The 17,280-nt window shown below is 36.6% G+C and overlaps 1 protein-coding gene across 2 annotated transcripts in view; it reads right to left on the reverse strand.

The window, feature by feature from the left end:
• CEP70 (centrosomal protein 70) overlaps window positions 1-17,280 on the reverse strand; it is a 75,850-nt gene that overhangs the window by 1,007 nt on the left and 57,563 nt on the right. For both annotated transcript variants that reach the window (XM_047100043.1, XM_047100042.1), the window contains 6 exons: window positions 16,748-16,853; window positions 8,969-9,139; window positions 5,169-5,312; window positions 4,827-4,995; window positions 4,429-4,543; window positions 2,607-2,686 (listed from right to left, as the gene is read on the reverse strand). In XM_047100043.1, the coding sequence (XP_046955999.1) occupies window positions 2,607-2,686; window positions 4,429-4,543; window positions 4,827-4,995; window positions 5,169-5,312; window positions 8,969-9,139; window positions 16,748-16,853 (785 nt within the window). The remainder of the gene's footprint in view (window positions 1-2,606; window positions 2,687-4,428; window positions 4,544-4,826; window positions 4,996-5,168; window positions 5,313-8,968; window positions 9,140-16,747; window positions 16,854-17,280) is intronic.

Genomic DNA, 17,280 nt, shown 5'->3' on the forward strand with positions numbered 1-17,280 from the left:
TCTATATAATTAATGGGTGAGCCTACATGGTGAAATCCTACGTAGAAGCTGTCTCTCTTCTGGGTACCCATCTGAGGACTTAATGATCTCTTCTCATGGAACATAGTCCTCTCCTTAATTCTACTGGACAAATTTCTCATTAGTAAGATCATTCTGAGGTCTACCTTTTAGATGAAACAACATATCTACCTAATAAAAAGTGTGAGGCTTCTCAAAGTACAAATCTCAGATGCAATGTACTGCAGAGCTTAGTCTGGTCCACCTTACCAGATAAACTAGCTCAGGTTCTTCTCTGCCAGATTCTTTGTGAATTTGGTTTCTCTTTCTAAGACTGTCTGCTTCCAACCAGCCTGTTAGAATTCAGTCTGAAAGCTCTTGGTCACTGGAGAAGCAAGGTCCTTTTCTCTCATTATCTAGACTCCAGCCCCAAAAGCCCCAGTGGGAGGTTCTCTAGATTCTGACCACTTTTTTCTACATTATTCTGCTAGGCCACTGTTTATAAATTCATTTTCTTTTATGTAAAAATGCTTCCTTAGATTCCACCTCTCTTCTTCCATGTTTAGCTGAATTTTGGTTGTTTTTCCTTTAGCCTAAATTTATAGCCTATGCTATTTAAGCTCCTGACTTCACTCAGAATACCTGTCTAGATACACTTATAAAGCATCAGGATATAAGAAAAAATATATATATGCAGATCTACAACAGATTATTTGATTCATACTTTATATCACGGTAAGGTACAAGATCAAGTTATTTCCTGAACCCCATTCTGAAATCACACTTGTTTTTTCACTACATGAAAAATCTGCCTTATAAATAAATCCCACAAGAGAAGGATCTTGGCTGGTATGAGAATATTCTCAGCTAATCATACCACTTATGTAAGAAAACAAAGTCCTTCTCCATATCTGGTATTCAGTACAACATTCCATAGTTCTTAAAATGACATCTAGTAATAATAAAAATAGTTATGTTTGCCAAACAATTTTAACTTTCCCAATGTTAAGTGTCATATGTAACTCCAGAGTTTCAACTGTGACAAAAATACAGAGTTCATCCGCAGAGAGATATGGCTTATTGAAGTAAATGATGCCACATGAACCATGCTGAGTATCGTATCTAAGAGGAAGTTTCTATAGAAGGATTCTGAAATAAGTGTTACCTGTACACCAACTGAAATGTTTATTAATGATGAGAACCTCACTGTTTAACTGCTACCACAAAGCAAGAAAAATATTATTCTATGAAACAAAGCTGTTTGGAATACGAGGCAACACATTTCTATGCCTAAAACACATTCAGTCACTGTCTCCCTTGCTTCCACAGTCTACATAAAATAGGCCACAAAACTTTTACGTTTACTAGGCTAGATATTCCAGTCAGATGTTTCTTTCATTTATTCATCTTCTTACCAAATTTTAATTTACTCATTCCCTTATCTTCTACTAAACCTCATTTTCTCTTCTAATTTAAGAAATTTATTAAATGTCGGCTCTATGCCCAGTGTGGGGCTTGAACTCACAACCATAAGATCAAGAGTCACAGCCTCTACCACCTGAGCCAGCCAGGTGCCCTCTCCTCTTCCAATTCAATTTCCTATGTCAAGGAGGCATTCTTTAAAAAAAAAAAAGAAAAAAAAAATCTTTCAAATGAGCTATATAAAAAAAAATTAATCACTGAATAAATCACTTTAAACTTTAAAAATGTTCTTAATAGTAAGATAAATTACTTTTATAGCCATATATAATCACACTTAAGAGACTTAGAGGCACCTGGGTGGCTCAGTCAGTTAAGCATCTGACTTTGGTTCAGGTCATGATCTCTCAGTTCATGCGTTCAAGCACTTTGTCAGGCTCTGTACTGACAGCTCAGAGCCTGAAGCCTGCTTCAGATCCTGTGTCTCCTTCTCTCTCTGCCTTACCCTTACTTGCACTCTCTCTCTCTCAAAAATGAATAAACATGAAAAAAAATTTTATAAGATAAGAGACTTGGGTCTCTGTTTTGCCTAAAATTCCTAAATAAGTTACATTTTTTCCCTTCAAGAGATAAAACTAACAAAACTCTCAATATGACCAAAAATGCAAATATATATCTTCCCTACTATATATAGATTTATAAATGTGTCTTTCTTTATACAGATGTTTATTTTACATTACTTATCACCTGAGAAGGAAATTTAATTTGTGTATTTAAAAAACACAGTAAGTTCTATCTTAAAAAAAAAAAAAAAGGGAAGAAAAAAAAACAACACAAAACATCCTCCAAGATCATAAATTCTACCACGATTTCTTCTCATTAAGCCATGACAGAGTTAGGGTTAAACTGGGACCAGCCAGAGTAATGCCAATTCTCCTTTTAAGATTTCAAAACAAAGGCAATCCCCAGCTCCTTAAAGGATATGTACCTTCTCTGTTCTGTAGACCAACCCTAACCAACTCTAACTGCAAGTTAGGAGTGTGTTTCCAGAACTGTTAGTGCTTTTTAGACACTTTCTAACAAAACACTTCTAGGTACAAGCACTAATACAGTGACTAAGGAACACTCTTTCCTCCAACCCAATGATATCTTAAGACTCAAAATTTAACCACCAACAACAAAGATCTTACCTAAGATTTCAAGTAGATCATTAGTAAATGCCTGAAATGCTGGGAAAAATTCCTCATGTTCTTCCAATTTGTTGATAATGCTTTTAAAAAAAATGCACAGTTTACACTGAATTTCCAACTTAAGGTTTGCATTTGATTGAAAATAAAACATTTTCAAAATGTTAGGAAATTTCCTGCTAATTTAAATATAAATGTAATAATCATTTACTTCAATCCTTGATTTTTGAGCTCTGTGTTGACCTTTTACTACTTTTGTAGAGAAATATCTATTATCAGTGTAAACACGTGTTCCAAAGTTAAATTTATGTAACACTCCTGATGTGGAAAACTTTCCATTTAGCTCAAGGATTTTTAAGAGACCTTGCTTTTTAACGTTTTCTAAAAATTGGTTTTTATATCCAGTATTCTATTAAACATTAAGAATAAGTATCAGTAGACAGTATAAATATGGGAAGGGAAAAAAGACCAATAATGAGAGCTATGCTCCTTTTAAAAGCAGCAAGTATCAGGGGCGCCTGAGTGGCTCAGTTGTTAAGCATCTGACTTCAGCTCAAGTCATGATTTCATGGTTCCTGAGTTTGAGTCCCATATCAGATGAGCTGGAGCCCTGCTTCTCTCTCCACACCCCCTCACTCACTTGTGCCCTCTCTCTCAAAAAACAAAAACAAACAAAAAAACCCACTTGTTTTGAGGTACCTGGGTGGTTCAGTTGGTTGAGCAGCGGCCAACTCTTGATTTCAGCTCAGGTCTTGATCTCACATTCCTGAGTTTAATCCCAGCATTGGGCTTTGCGCTCACAGCATGGAACCTGCTTCTGATCCTCTGTCTCCCTCTTTCTGCCCCTACCCCGCTCATGCTCTCCTCCCATCTCTCTCTCCTTCTCTCTTGAAAACATTTTTTTTACTGTTTATTTTTGAGAGTGAGAGAGAGAGAGAAAGACAGAGAGAGAGAGAGACAGAGTGAGAGCCAGGGAGGGGCAGAGAAAGAGACAGACAGAATGGGAAGCAGGCTCCAGGCTCTGAGCTGTCAGCACAGAGCCTGATGCGGTGCTCAAACCCACAAGTCTTAAGACCATGACCTGAGCCAAAGTCAGGTGCTTAACCAACTGAGCCACGCAGGTGCCCCTCTCTCACTCTTAAAAATAAATAAAAGTTAAAAAAAAAATTAAAAAAAAAAAAAAAGCATCAAGTATCAGAAAACTCAAGTGTCAGATTAGGTAAGGATTTTTCTTGGAAAACTTACATAATATATGGAATAGGTGGTTTATGTATATGTTCCTCTTCCCATATGTTACAGTACCAAATTGGGGGGAGGGGGTGGGAAGAGTTGCTTGAAGTATAGCTAGAATGTTTCAATATTTTTTAAAAAAATCAGATCTTATTTTAGAGATGACTAGCTTTAAAAAAAATCCTTAACATTTATCTTTTAATCAAATAATACACTGTTAGTAATTATTAAGTGGTCTATGGTGGTATATTAAAAATAGGACTGGTTTATATATTCTGAACACTTACATGATGTTGCTAATAAGGTCTGAATTTCTCCATATATAATTTCCCCTGGGAACAGGCTTAGAGCAGTAATGCTGGAGTCCTGACCCACCCTATATAAACTTAGAGGCCCTACCATCTATTTTTACCTTGAAAATGGTTGGCATTCTCTCCATCTATCTATAAGGTGTGAGATATTTTAGACTGTCAAATTATTTAAAAGATGCTATCCCAAACAGGAAAGGTAAATAACTTATAAAGTTTTGAAAGTCTTTAATTTCATCACTCCAAGCATTTTGGATAATATTTTGCATACTTTTTAAAATAAATACCTTTGGAGATCTTCAGGTCCTAATACCTGCATAACCTGCTCATTCATATTCTCATTAATCAGCCTACACAATTTTCCAACTGTGCTCACCAACACACACAATGAAGTTGAACTATCTGTAAGAAAAAAATAAAAGGGTATTTTAAAACTGAATTTTCAAAATCATTAAATCAAATACTTTATGCTTCCATTATCCTCAATTTTTTACTTAAAAAAATTTTAACCTACTTTTACTTGATTTATCAGGAATAATTCTTTTTTATTTTTTTTTTTTAACGTTTATTTATTTTTGAGACAGAGAGAGACAGAGCATGAACGGGGGAGGGTCAGAGAGAGGGAGACCAGAATCTATCAGGAATAATTCTTAAATGGGGGCCAGACAGGGCAAAGAGTCATCACCTAATTCTAAGAGTTCTTGGAGGTTTCTCACAGCATTGTTCATTTCTCCAAGCCTAGTATAAACTTCATTCATTCGAGGATAGACTCCATTTAAAGAAGGCACATCAAATAATTTTTGGAAGTGAGAAACAATAGCTTGCAAAGTTTTTAAGTTTGGTATATTGCTGTCCTGTCCAAAAGAGAAAGAGAAAGATGGTCCACGTCTTAAAATAATCCCAAGGCTTTAATAAAAACTTTAAAGAGACATAGAATTCTAGTAGAATATCAAGATCTGTATCAGTATCCGTTTTTAAGATAAGATTACATTAAAATGTGAAAATTTACATAAGTATTAAGCATTACCTTTTCCTTATTTTCAACTTCTTCTAACATGGTATCTACTATAAATAACAGATCTTCAACTCTGATACCTTCATTTTCATCCTTTTTTAAATTATGCCAAGGCACCAGTTCTGCAGACAGTATTTTCAAGGACTTATACAAATCCTTTATAACAAAAGAAACAACATAGTATTATTGATTTTTTTAAAAGTTTCCATAATGATAATAAAATACAGTAAAAACTTGGATTCCAAGTAACTTGTTCTGCAAGTGTCCTGCAAGACGAGCAAACATTTCTAATAAATTTTAAGTTGATACGCTAGTGATGTCTTGCAGTACAAGTAATATGTGACGCCAAACGTCACATCATCACAACTGAACCAATGGTTTCTCTCTCTCTCTCTCTCACTGAGGGATTGTGGGTGATCAGTCTCCCATGCTCGGATGCTTGGTCTCAGGCCATGGTGTTTGGCAAAAATCAGTGATTTTTCAGAACTTTGGAAGGTGCCCTCAACCAGCACTAGTGTATGTTTTGTCACTTCGAAGCACCTATGGACAGTCCTTTGCTTTTCCATACAAGAGTAAGCTTAGGAATGCATTGCTTCAATGCTAGGTCACTGAATAGGTTCCTTGTTAAAGTTGACCAAAACGAGAAAGATTCCATTTGAGCCAACAGACAGCAGTGATTCTGTTAGTGATAGCGGTATAACCCTCCTCTCTTTTGTCTCTCTCACACCAGCCACAAAGGTTTTCAAAGGTAAGTGCAGGTTAATTTATTTTTCTTTATTACTTTGTATTAGATTACAGTATTGTAATCATTTTTACATGAATATTTCTGGATTGTGGAATGAATGTTCTGAGTTTCCATGATTCCTTATGGGGAAATTTGCTTTGATATACAAGTACTTTGGATTACAAGCATGTTTCTGGGATGAATTATGCTCACAAACCAAGGTTTTACTGTAAAATTATCCAGGCAGGTTTAATATATATATATAATATATATATATACACACACACACACACACACTATATATATATATATATATATATATATATATATATATATATATATATATATAAACATTGGGCTCCTGAGTGGCTCAATCAGTTAAGCATCCAACTCTTGATTTCGGCTGAGGTCATGATCTCATGATTCGTAGGATTGAGTCCTGAGTGTCAGGCTCTAGGCTGACAGCGTGGAACCTGCTTGGGATTCTCTCTCTCCCTCCCTCTCTCTGCCCCTCCCCACATCGCACTCACACTTGCTCTTTCAAAAATAAACATTAAAAAAATTATATATATATATATATACATATATATATATACACACACACACATACACACACACATGTTATATATATAAACAAGAATTGTGTGTATTTATATATATTTATATATATACATACATATATATATATATATACACATATATATATATAAAATCAAATCATCATCAGTACCTTTTTTTTTTTTAATGTTTATTTTTGAGAGAGAAAGAGAGACAGCACAAGTGGGGGAGGTATAGAGAAAGAGGGAGACAGAGAATCGAAAGCAGGCTCCAGGCTCTGAGCTATCAGCACAGAGCCTGATGCCAGGCTCAAACTCACGGACCATGAGATCATGACCTGAGCCGAAGTCAGACGCTTAACTGACTGAGCCACCCAGGCGCCCCAATCAGTACCTTTTTAAAATACCATTACCGGGGCGCCTGGGTGGTGCAGTCGGTTAAGCATCTGACTTCAGCCAGGTCACGATCTCTCGGTCCGGGAGTTCGAGCCCCGCATCAGGCTCTGGGCTGATGATGGCTCAGAGCCCGGAGCCTGTTTCTGATTCTGTGTCTCCCTCTCTCTCTGCCCCTCCCCCGTTCATGCTCTGTCTCTCTCTGTCCCAAAAATAAATAAACGTTGAAAAAAAATTAAAAAAAAAATACCATTACCATTTTAGAAAAAGTCTGTTATATTGCTTTCTCCAGGTAAATATAGGGCTTACACAAAACATGATATATTGATGACCTCCAATCTATTGTTTTTAATTTATTTATTTTGTGAAACTGGGAGAGCACATGCAGGTAGGGGAGGGGCAGAGAGAGAGTGAGGGAGAATCCCAAGCAGGCTCTGCAAACATTTCTAATAAAATTTAAGTTGATAAGCTAGTGATGTCTTGCAATACAAGTAGTACTGTTAGGGCAGAGCCCAATGTGGGGCTCGAAGATCATGACCCCAGCCAAAATCAAGAGTCGGCACTTAACCAACTGAGCCATCAAGATACCCCTTGATTATGTCAACTCTAGATGTTTAAAGTAATTACATGTTATTTATTAGTACTATATGTTATTTAAGTACTTATTTTTTAACTATTGATGGATAAAAAATAAACCTGAATATTTTATAACAGATTTATTGAAATGTAATTCACCTAACATAAAATTCACCCTCTGTTAAGTGTACAATTCAGTAATCCTAATCAATTTACAGAGATGTGCAACTATCACCATTATCTAATTTCAGAACATTTTCATCACCCCCAAAAGCAATGTCATTCCCATTCACAGCCACTCCCCATTCTTCCTTGTCCCCAATCCCTGGGTCACTACTAATCTACTTTCTGTTTCTATGAATTTGCCTATTCTGGGCATTTCACATAAAATGGAATTATACAGTAAGTGTCCTTTTGTGACAGGCTTTCCTTCACTTAGGATAATGTGTTCAGGACTCATCTATTATAGCATTTATCTCCAGGCAGGTTTTTATCTTGAAAAAAATTAACTTAAAAGATTCTAAATTAAATTAATTCTAGTCTTCATGACAGCCTACTTAATCTTCTTGGCCTAGACAAATTGTCCCACTCTATTTTAATTTTTTTAATGTTTATTTATTTTTGATAGACAGCACACGCGAGTGGGGGAGGGACGGAGAGAGAGAGAGAAACAGAATCCAAGACAGACTCCAGGCTCTGAGCTGTCAGCACAGAGCCCGATGAGGGTCTCAAACTAATGAACCACGAGATCATGACCTGACCTGAAGTCAGACGCTTAACTGACTGAGCCACCCAGGCACTCCTGTCCTAGTGTATTTTAAACTGTGCACAAAGGACAAAGCTACTGTAAGTTTAAAACTCTAAGACTGGTCAATTGGTAAGCAAGACTGGTAAATAAACATTTACTGAGCATCCTCTATGTGCATGGCACAGTGCTTGGCCCTTTAGAGCACTGCTGTCCTCTCTCCCCTCTTTGTATTCTCTCTCTCTCTCTAAAATAAACAAACAAAAAAAGGGGGGTGCCTGGGTGGTTTGGTCAGGTAAGCATCAGCCTTCAGCTCAGGTCATGATCTCACAGTCCATGAGTTTGAGCCCCACGTTGGGCTCTGTGCTGACAGCTCAGAGCCTAGAGCCTGCTTCGGATTCTGTGTCTCCCTCTCTCTCTCTCTGCGCCTCCCCTGCTTACACTCTGTCTCTATCTCTCTCTCAAAAATAAATAATAAAACATTAAAATAAAAATACATTAATTAAATAAATTAAAAAAAAAAGAAAGTGAAGAAATTTTTATCTTCCATGGATAGACAGAATAAGTAAAAGTAGTATTGGCTGCTTTTGGACTATTAACTGCTCTACAGAATAAACAAATGTGGACAGTTTTGAAAGAAGGAAAATTATTTCAAATATGAAGAAGGAAAAAATCCCCAATTAAAACGAATGAAGAACAAAATATATTACATCTGAAGAGGAATAAGGGCCAGGAAAAGCTGCAGCATGGAGACACCAAAAAGAGGAAGATGAAAGTAGAGCGGGATCTATATAATGAAGAATATTCAACCCTTTACCTTTAGGGAAGTCAGTTGATCTGCCCACATTTCTATTATAGGAATAAGATGCTCAAATCCACAATCTTGAACAAAATCTTTATGAAAATGTTGGGCTCCTCCTTTGCTCTGTTTATGAATTATCACTGGAGCTCTTGGATTGTGAACAACTGAATTGATGCTACTCAGCACCTTTAAAAAAAGACAATGTTTTAGTTGAAATGTCTATCATAGTCCTATCCAAGTGATTTAGGTTACAGGAGTGCTTTCTATGTTAATGTATCATCATTTTCAGAATTAATTTTGGACATTAAGAAGCTCTTTAACTGACACCTGTAATGTTTTGGAAGTACAGTAGTTGCATCAACAGAATTAAACATGTAATTCTAATGAGAACTACAGACTTCATAGAAAAGCGAAAATGCATTTCAAATGATTTAGACTTGAAAGTAGTTATGAATGACCTCTTATAATCCACACAGGGAAAAATAATCATCAATATATCCTTAGCTAGAGTCTCACATTTCTCTAATTCTATCTCCTCATATTTAAGCTAAATCAGATGTTTAAAGGGGTCATTTCCTGTTGTTTGTTTCATAGCTTCAATTAAAGGCCAGAGTGTAAGGACAGTGAATAATAAAGTCCCACACATTCTATACAGAAATCCTGGAAACATCATGTCAATTCTGGAAACCCCAGACCCAATTCAGAGAACTCATCCTTAATATGTTGTTCCTCTACAACCACTCAGTACCAAAGGCTCTAAAGAGAAAGAGAAACAATGTATGTGTATATAAATACATCTAAAGAGATTAATTTTAAGGAATTGGCTCACACAATTATGGAAACTGAGAAGTCCCAATTTCTGCAGTAGGCAAGCTGGAGACCCAGGAGAGTCAAGGAAATACTTCTACTTTGAATGCCCACAGGCTTAAGATGCAGGAAGAGACAATGCTTTAATTTAAGTTTGAAGGCAGGAAAAAACTCATGTCCCAGCTCAAAGGCTCCCTCTTATTAACCCTTTTTGTTTTAGTCATGTCTTCAAATGACTGGATGAGACCCATTCACATTAGGGAAGGCAATCTGTTTTATCCATTCTACCAAATCAAATGTTAACCTTATCCATAAACACCCTCACATATTCATATGTGACATATTCAGAATAATCTTTAACCAAATATCTGGGCACCCCATGGCCCAGTCAAGTTGATACATAAAATGAACTATCATAAATACCCACATAATCATTACCTGGATTCAACAACTGTTAACATTTTCCCATATTTGCTCACTCTATTTTTAGCTGAATCATCTGAAGAAAATATAAACATGATAAAATTTTATCCTCAAATACTTAAGTATGCATCTCTTAAAATAGGCATATTCTCCTACAAAATCATAACACCATTGTTATATATAAGAAATTTAACAGTAACTCCCTAATATTATCAATGCCTGGAGTGAATTTTAAATATCTTAACATGTATAATCTGTGACTATACGCCCCCTGTTGACAGTTATGAGTTCTACCTTATATATCATCCAAGGAAAGGAGGAGACCCAAAATAGCAAGTTTAAAGGGAAAAGAGTAGGTGTGCCTGGGTGGCTCAGTCGATTAAGCATCTGACTCTTGGTTTTGGCTCAGGTCATGATCTCGCAGCTCATGAGTTCAAGCCCCACACTGGACTCTGTGCTGACAGTGCGGAGCCTGCTTGGGATTCTCTCTCTCCCATCTCTCCCTACCTGGTTTGCTCGCTCGCTCTCTCTCTTTCTCTCAAATAAATTTTTTAAAAAAGGGGGAGGAAAGTAATTTCCTTATTTACCACCATCAAGCCCAGATCATTTAATAAATAATTATATAAGCATAAAGACAAGATACTATTTTGATCTCGAATCTTTGTCCCTACTCATACTTCAAGCTATATTCATAGGTCTCCTGGTAATAAAACTTCAGATGTTTGGGGCGCCTGGATGGCTCCATTGGCTAAGCGTCCAACTTTGGCTCAGGTCATGATCTCGCGGTTTGTGAGTTCGAGCCCCACGTTGAACTCTGTGCTGAGCCTGCTTCGGATTCTGTGTCTCCCCATCTCTTGACCCCTACCCTGCTCATGCTCTGTCTCTCTCTGTCTCTCAATAATCAATAAAGGTTAAAAAAAAAAACTAAAAAAAAAAACTTCAGATGTTTACTTACGAGTTTTTTTTTTAGTTTAAGAGAGAATATTTCAACATTTTTTTCTCTTGTATGTATGTATGTATGTATGTATTTATTCACATAGCTTATTTATTTATTTTGAGAGAGACAGAGAGAGAGCAGGAGGGGCAGAGAGGTGGGGGAGAATCCCGAGCAGACTCCACACCATCAAGTGCAGAGCCTGAAATGGGGCTTAAACTCACAGACTGTGAGATCATGACCTGAGCTGAAACCAAAAGTCGGACACTAGCCAAGTGAGCCACCCAGGCACCCTCTCTTGTATTTACACATATTTTAATGGAGAAACTAAATCCCCTTCACAGATTTATTACTGACAGCAGAGCATTTCTTATGACTTGACCACAGTCAGATGACTGGCAGAAAAATGTGTATTAACAATGAGAAAATAGTAAAATGACTTAAACAATTACCAGAGAGATGAGAATTAAAACAAAAACAACCCAACTCACAAATAGGTCTTATCTTATTCAGAAACAGTTTGCAGATACTGATAAACTCTTGATATGGATAAAAACTGTATCTTGAAAGTAAACATTAGACAAGTAGAAAAGAATTAAGATAACAGATGTTGTAAGTACTAGAAAAGAAAAAGAAGACAAATATCAACCTAGCAAATTTCAGGGAAAAAAAAAAGAATGGAACTAGAAAACATATAAATAGAAAACAAAGATGTCAGGAATAAAAGCAGATATATGAGTAAGGTCTCAATATCTATGATGGTTTAATTGCCTATTAAAGGACAAAGCCTCTCAAATTGAATCTAAGAAACAAAATGAAATAAAAGAAATTCAGTTACATGCTGGGTACAAGAGAGTTATCAAAAAAAAAAAATCTGTTTTCATAAAATTGCCTGGAAATGAAAATCAACACAGATATATGAAGAACCAGCAACAACCAATTAAAAAATGTAAGAGAGGAAAGGATGCCATTCTCGATAGCAATACAAGTTATAAAATACCTAGGAAATAAACCTAACAAGAAACATCCAAGAGCTAAATTTAAAAATATATAGGGGTGCCTGGGTGGCTCAGTTGGTTAAGCATCCAACTTCGGCTCAGATCATGACCTAGCGGTCCATGAGTTTGAGCCCTGCGTTGGGCTCTGCGCTGACAGCTCAGAGCGTGGAGCCTGCTTCAGATTCTGTCTCGTTGTCTCTACACTCATGTGTATTCTCACTCTCTCTCTCTCAAAAGTCAATAAACATAAAAAAAAATAGCTGTTTAAAAAAATTGAAAAAATATATACATAAAACTTTATTCAAGGCTATAAAGGAAGGCCTAAAGAAAATTAGAGACATATTTCTGAGATGATTAAAAAATGTAAATGTGTCATCTTTCCAAATATTAATCTAAAAAGTTAATTCAATTTCAGTTCCTCTCAATACGATCTATTTTTGAATCTGACAAACTGTTCATCCAGGAGAGTAAATGTGCTAAAAATATAATAAAGGAAAAATTTTAAAAGAACGATGCATAAGATTCTTTTCCTAAAAGGTATCAAAACCTACTATAAAATTACAGAAAGTAAAAGAATATGGGAAATAGTATAAAAATGGAATAGACTAAGGAGTCTAGAAATAAATAAACCTATGCATATGAGTGGATATGACAGAGGTTTCATTTCAGTGAAGTAGAGAAAGAATGTCTATGAGAAACTGCAAACTCAAATGCATCTAGAAGCAAGTTAAGACCATGAGTGAGTGAAGCAAGCATGGCCAGGGGCTATGGCTAACTAAAGAGCACATGCCCATATGTGACAAGAGAAAGCCATAATTCTGCTCTGATAAGGACTATGCAGGAATTCGTTGCCAGATTCTGTAGCTTTTTAAGAGAAGGTAGAAGAAAGAACAAATAAAATATCTTAATTTTTAAAATATTAGTAATTAAATTCAAAGTTTAAAAAACCCTGTTTGAGTCCAATAAAATATGAGCACAAGCCCAGTTCAGTCAGTAAACAGGCTGGCTTGATCACTATCTATTCAACAAATGGTCTGTAAAAATCACTAAGGTTACGGGCACCTGGGTGGCTCAGTCAGTTGAGTGTCCAACTTTGGCTCAGATCATGATCTCACGGTTTGTGAGCTTGAGCCCCGCATCAGGCTCTGTACTGACAGCTCAGAGCCTGGAGCCTACTTCAGATTCTGTGCCTCCCTCCCTCTGCTCCTCCCCCACTCATAGTATGTCTCTCTCAAAAACAAATAAACATTAAAAAAAATCACTAAGGTAAGATCTCTACATGACACCACATAGAAAATTAAAATTCAGAGGGACTAAATATCTAAATAAAAACAAAACCATGTAGGACCTTAATAAATTTATATATAATAACAGTCATAATAATAATACCAACAAAAGCAACAACACAAACAATAAAAAGGGAAATGGCTTAAGAGAGGAGAATAGGACAGACCAACAACCAGCAAATGAAATGGGTAGTAAACAAAAAACTCCCCCTCTCTAAGTAAATAAATAAATAAACAAACTTTAAAAAAGAGAGAGAGTGAGAACTACAGGCCAATCTTAAAAATCTTATCAGCTTTTTACTACCCTACTTTTAATTAGGCCAAAGTCTCTCAAGGAGTAAGACAAATTCTAAGTCAAGCTACCTACAGTGTTTTTAGCCAAGAAGACATGCCATGGTAAGACAGGATAAGCACACACAAATACAAATATTCTTTACCACCTGATAACTTATTAAACTGAGATGAAAACTAAAGTTCGAATACAGTAAGAATGGGGAACTTTAACACCCCACTTACATCAATGGACAAATCATCTGAACAGAAAATAAACAAGAAAACAAAACCTTTGAATGACACACTGGGCCAGATAGACTTAACAGACATATTCAGAATATGCCATCCTTAAACAAGAGAATATACACTCTTTTCAAGTGTACATGAATATTCCCCAGAAGAGATCACATATTAGGTCACAAAACAGGCCTCAACAAATACAAAAAGACTCAAATAATACCGTGTACCTTTTCTGACCACAACAGTATAAAACTAGAAATTAACCACAAGAAAAAATCTGGAAAGACCACAAATACATGGAGATTAAACAACACGCATTAAACAATGAATGGGTCGACCAAAAAATCAAAGAAGAAAATTTTAAAAATACATGGAAACAAACGAAAACGAAACACAATGGTCCAAAACCTTTGGGATGCAGCAAAAGCAATCCTAAGAGGGAATCCCTAAGAGGGAGTTAAATGGGGGGCGCCTGGGTGGCGCAGTCGGTTGGGCGTCCGACTTCAGCCAGGTCACGATCTCGCGGTCCGTGAGTTCGAGCCCCGCGTCGGGCTCTGGGCTGATGGCTCAGAGCCTGGAGCCTGTTTCCGATTCTGTGTCTCCCTCTCTCTCTGCCCCTCTCCCGTTCATGCTCTGTCTCTCTCTGTCCCAAAAATAAATAAACGTTGAAAAAAAAATTTTTTTAAATAAAAGAGGGAGTTAAATGGCAAAACAGGCCTACTTTAAGAAGAAAAATCTCAACCTAACCTTATACCTAAAGGCACTACAAAAAGAACAAATGAAGCCTAAAGCCAGCAGAAGGAAGGAAATAGTAAATATGAGAGCAGAAATAAATGATATAGAAACTAAAAAACAATAGCACAGATCAATGAAACCAGGAGCTGGTTCTTTGAAAAGATCAAGAAAATTGATAAGCTTCTAGACACACTTATCAAAAAGAAAAAAGAACCCAAATAAAGTCACAAATCAGAGAGAAGTAACAACCAACACCACAGAAACACAAACAATTGTAAGAGAATATTATGAACTATATGCCAAAAAATTAGACAACCTAGAAGAAATGAATAAATTCTTAGAAACATATAAATTACCAAAACTGAAACAGCAAGAAATAGAAAACTTGAACAGACCAATAACCAGCAAATGAAATGAGTTGGTAATAAAATAAACTCTCTTTCTAAATAAACAAACTTCAAAAGAGAGAGAGAGAGCTAGAGAGAGAGAGAGAGAGAACTACAGGCCGATATTGTTGATGAACAGATGCAAAAATTCTCCATAAAATATTAGCATCCTAATCCAACAATACATTTAAAAAAAGCACTCACCACAATTCAGTGGGGTTTATTCCTGGGTTGCAAGCGTTGTTCAATATTTGCAAATCAACCAACATGATACATCACATTAATTGAAAGAAAGGATAAGAACCACATGATCATTTCAATAGATGCAGAAAAAGCGTATGACAGAGTACAATGTTCATTCATGATAAAAACCCTCAACAAAGTAGGTTTAGAGGGAACATAACTCAACATGTAAAAGCCATATGTGAACAAAAACACAGCTAACATCATCCTAAATGGGGAAAAACTGAGAGCTTTTCCTCTATGAACAGGAATAAGACAAGAATATCCACTCTTACCACTTTTATTCAACATGGTACTGGAAGTCCTAGCCACAGCAATCAGACAACAAAAAGAAATAAAAAGCATCCAAACAACACAAGAAACAGGTGTAGGCGAGGATGTGGAGAAGAAGGAACCCTCTTGCACTGTTGGTGGGGGTCAAACTGTGCAGCCACTCTAGAAAACAGTATGGAATTTCCTCAAAAAGTTAAAAACAGAACTACCCTATGGTCCAGTAATTGTACTACTAGGTATTTACCCAAAGAATACAAAAATACTAAGAGAAAGAGATAAATGCATCTTGATGTTTATAGCATTATCTATAATAGCCAAGTGTCCATTGACTGATCAATGGATAAAGAAGATGTGCATATGCATAATGGAATATTACAGTCATAAAAAATGATGAAATCTTACCATTTGCAATGACATAGATGGAGCTAGAAAGTATTATGCTAATATTTTGTCTCTGAGAGAGAGACAAATACCATATGGTTCCAGTCATATGTCGAACTTAAGAAACAAAATAAGGGCGCCTGGCTGGCTCAGGTGGTGGAGCATGTGACTTTTGATGTTGGGCTTGAAAGTTCAAACCCCATGTTGGGTAAAGAGATTACTTAAAAATTAAAAAAAAAAATTTTTGGGGCGCCTGGGTGGCGCAGTCGGTTAAGCATCCGACTTCAGCCAGGTCACGATCTCGCGGTCCGTGAGTTCGAGCCCCGCGTCGGGCTCTGGACTGATGGCTCAGAGCCTGGACCCTGTTTCCGATTCTGTGTCTCCCTCTCTCTCTGCCCCTCCCCCGTTCATGCTCTGTCTCTCTCTGTCCCAAAAATAAATAAACGTTAAAAAAAAAATTAAAAAAAAAAAAAAAAAAAAAAAAAAAAAAAAAAAAAAAAATTTTTTTTTGATTAAAGAAAAAGAAAACAAATGAGCTAAGGGAAAAAACTATAGAGAACAAACTGATGGATAACAGAAGGAAGGTGGGTGGGAGGATGGGTGAAATTAGTGATGGGGATTAAGGAGTGCCCTTGTGATGAGCACTGAGTGTTGTATGGACGTGTTGAATCACTCTATTATATAATTGAAACTAATATTTTACTGTGTGTTAACTAACTGGAATGTAAATAAAAACTAAAAAAAATTAAAGAATAAAAGAAAAACGAAACCAAGGTTCTCTACCAACACCGGTCTCTTTGCCAGCTGTTCAGTACCTGAAAGTATCTCTGGTCAATAAGGGCCTGCTGCTGGTTGTCTTTGCTGGGTTCATCTTGTTTCTCTGGGTCCTCCACCTTTTTCTGACTGAGAAGATCCTTTAATCTAAAGGGGAGAAAATAAATCAAGATAATACAAAATGCTTTCCTAGACACCGGATTAAGAAAACAAACTAAGCCAATGATTCAGCTCCCCTCCAACAGCTTTATATCATTTTACATATACATGTGTGTGTGTGAATGCGTGCATATGCACGTATAAATTTTTTTAATTTAATTTTATGAGCCTAGACTACGAAGATGGAAATGGAGACCAGGCCGAAGAAGTGGAGGTTAAAACAGGCAAGGAGGGCAAGGGGGAAAGTGCAACTTGCCTCCATCCTAGAGTTTGTCTGATGCTGGGTGCAGTCCTCTCATTTTAAATTTTCTTAAGGGGCGCCTGGGTGGCTCAGTCATGATCTTGCGGTCTGTGAGTTCGAGCCCTGTGATGGTCTCTGTGCTGACAGCTCAGAGCCTGGAGCCTGCTTACGATT

The sequence above is a fragment of the Lynx rufus genome, unplaced genomic scaffold (genome assembly GCF_022079265.1).
Source record: "Lynx rufus isolate CCGP_SWC_20201006 ecotype Redwood Valley unplaced genomic scaffold, mLynRuf1.p SCAF_5, whole genome shotgun sequence".
NCBI lineage: Eukaryota > Metazoa > Chordata > Mammalia > Carnivora > Felidae > Lynx > Lynx rufus.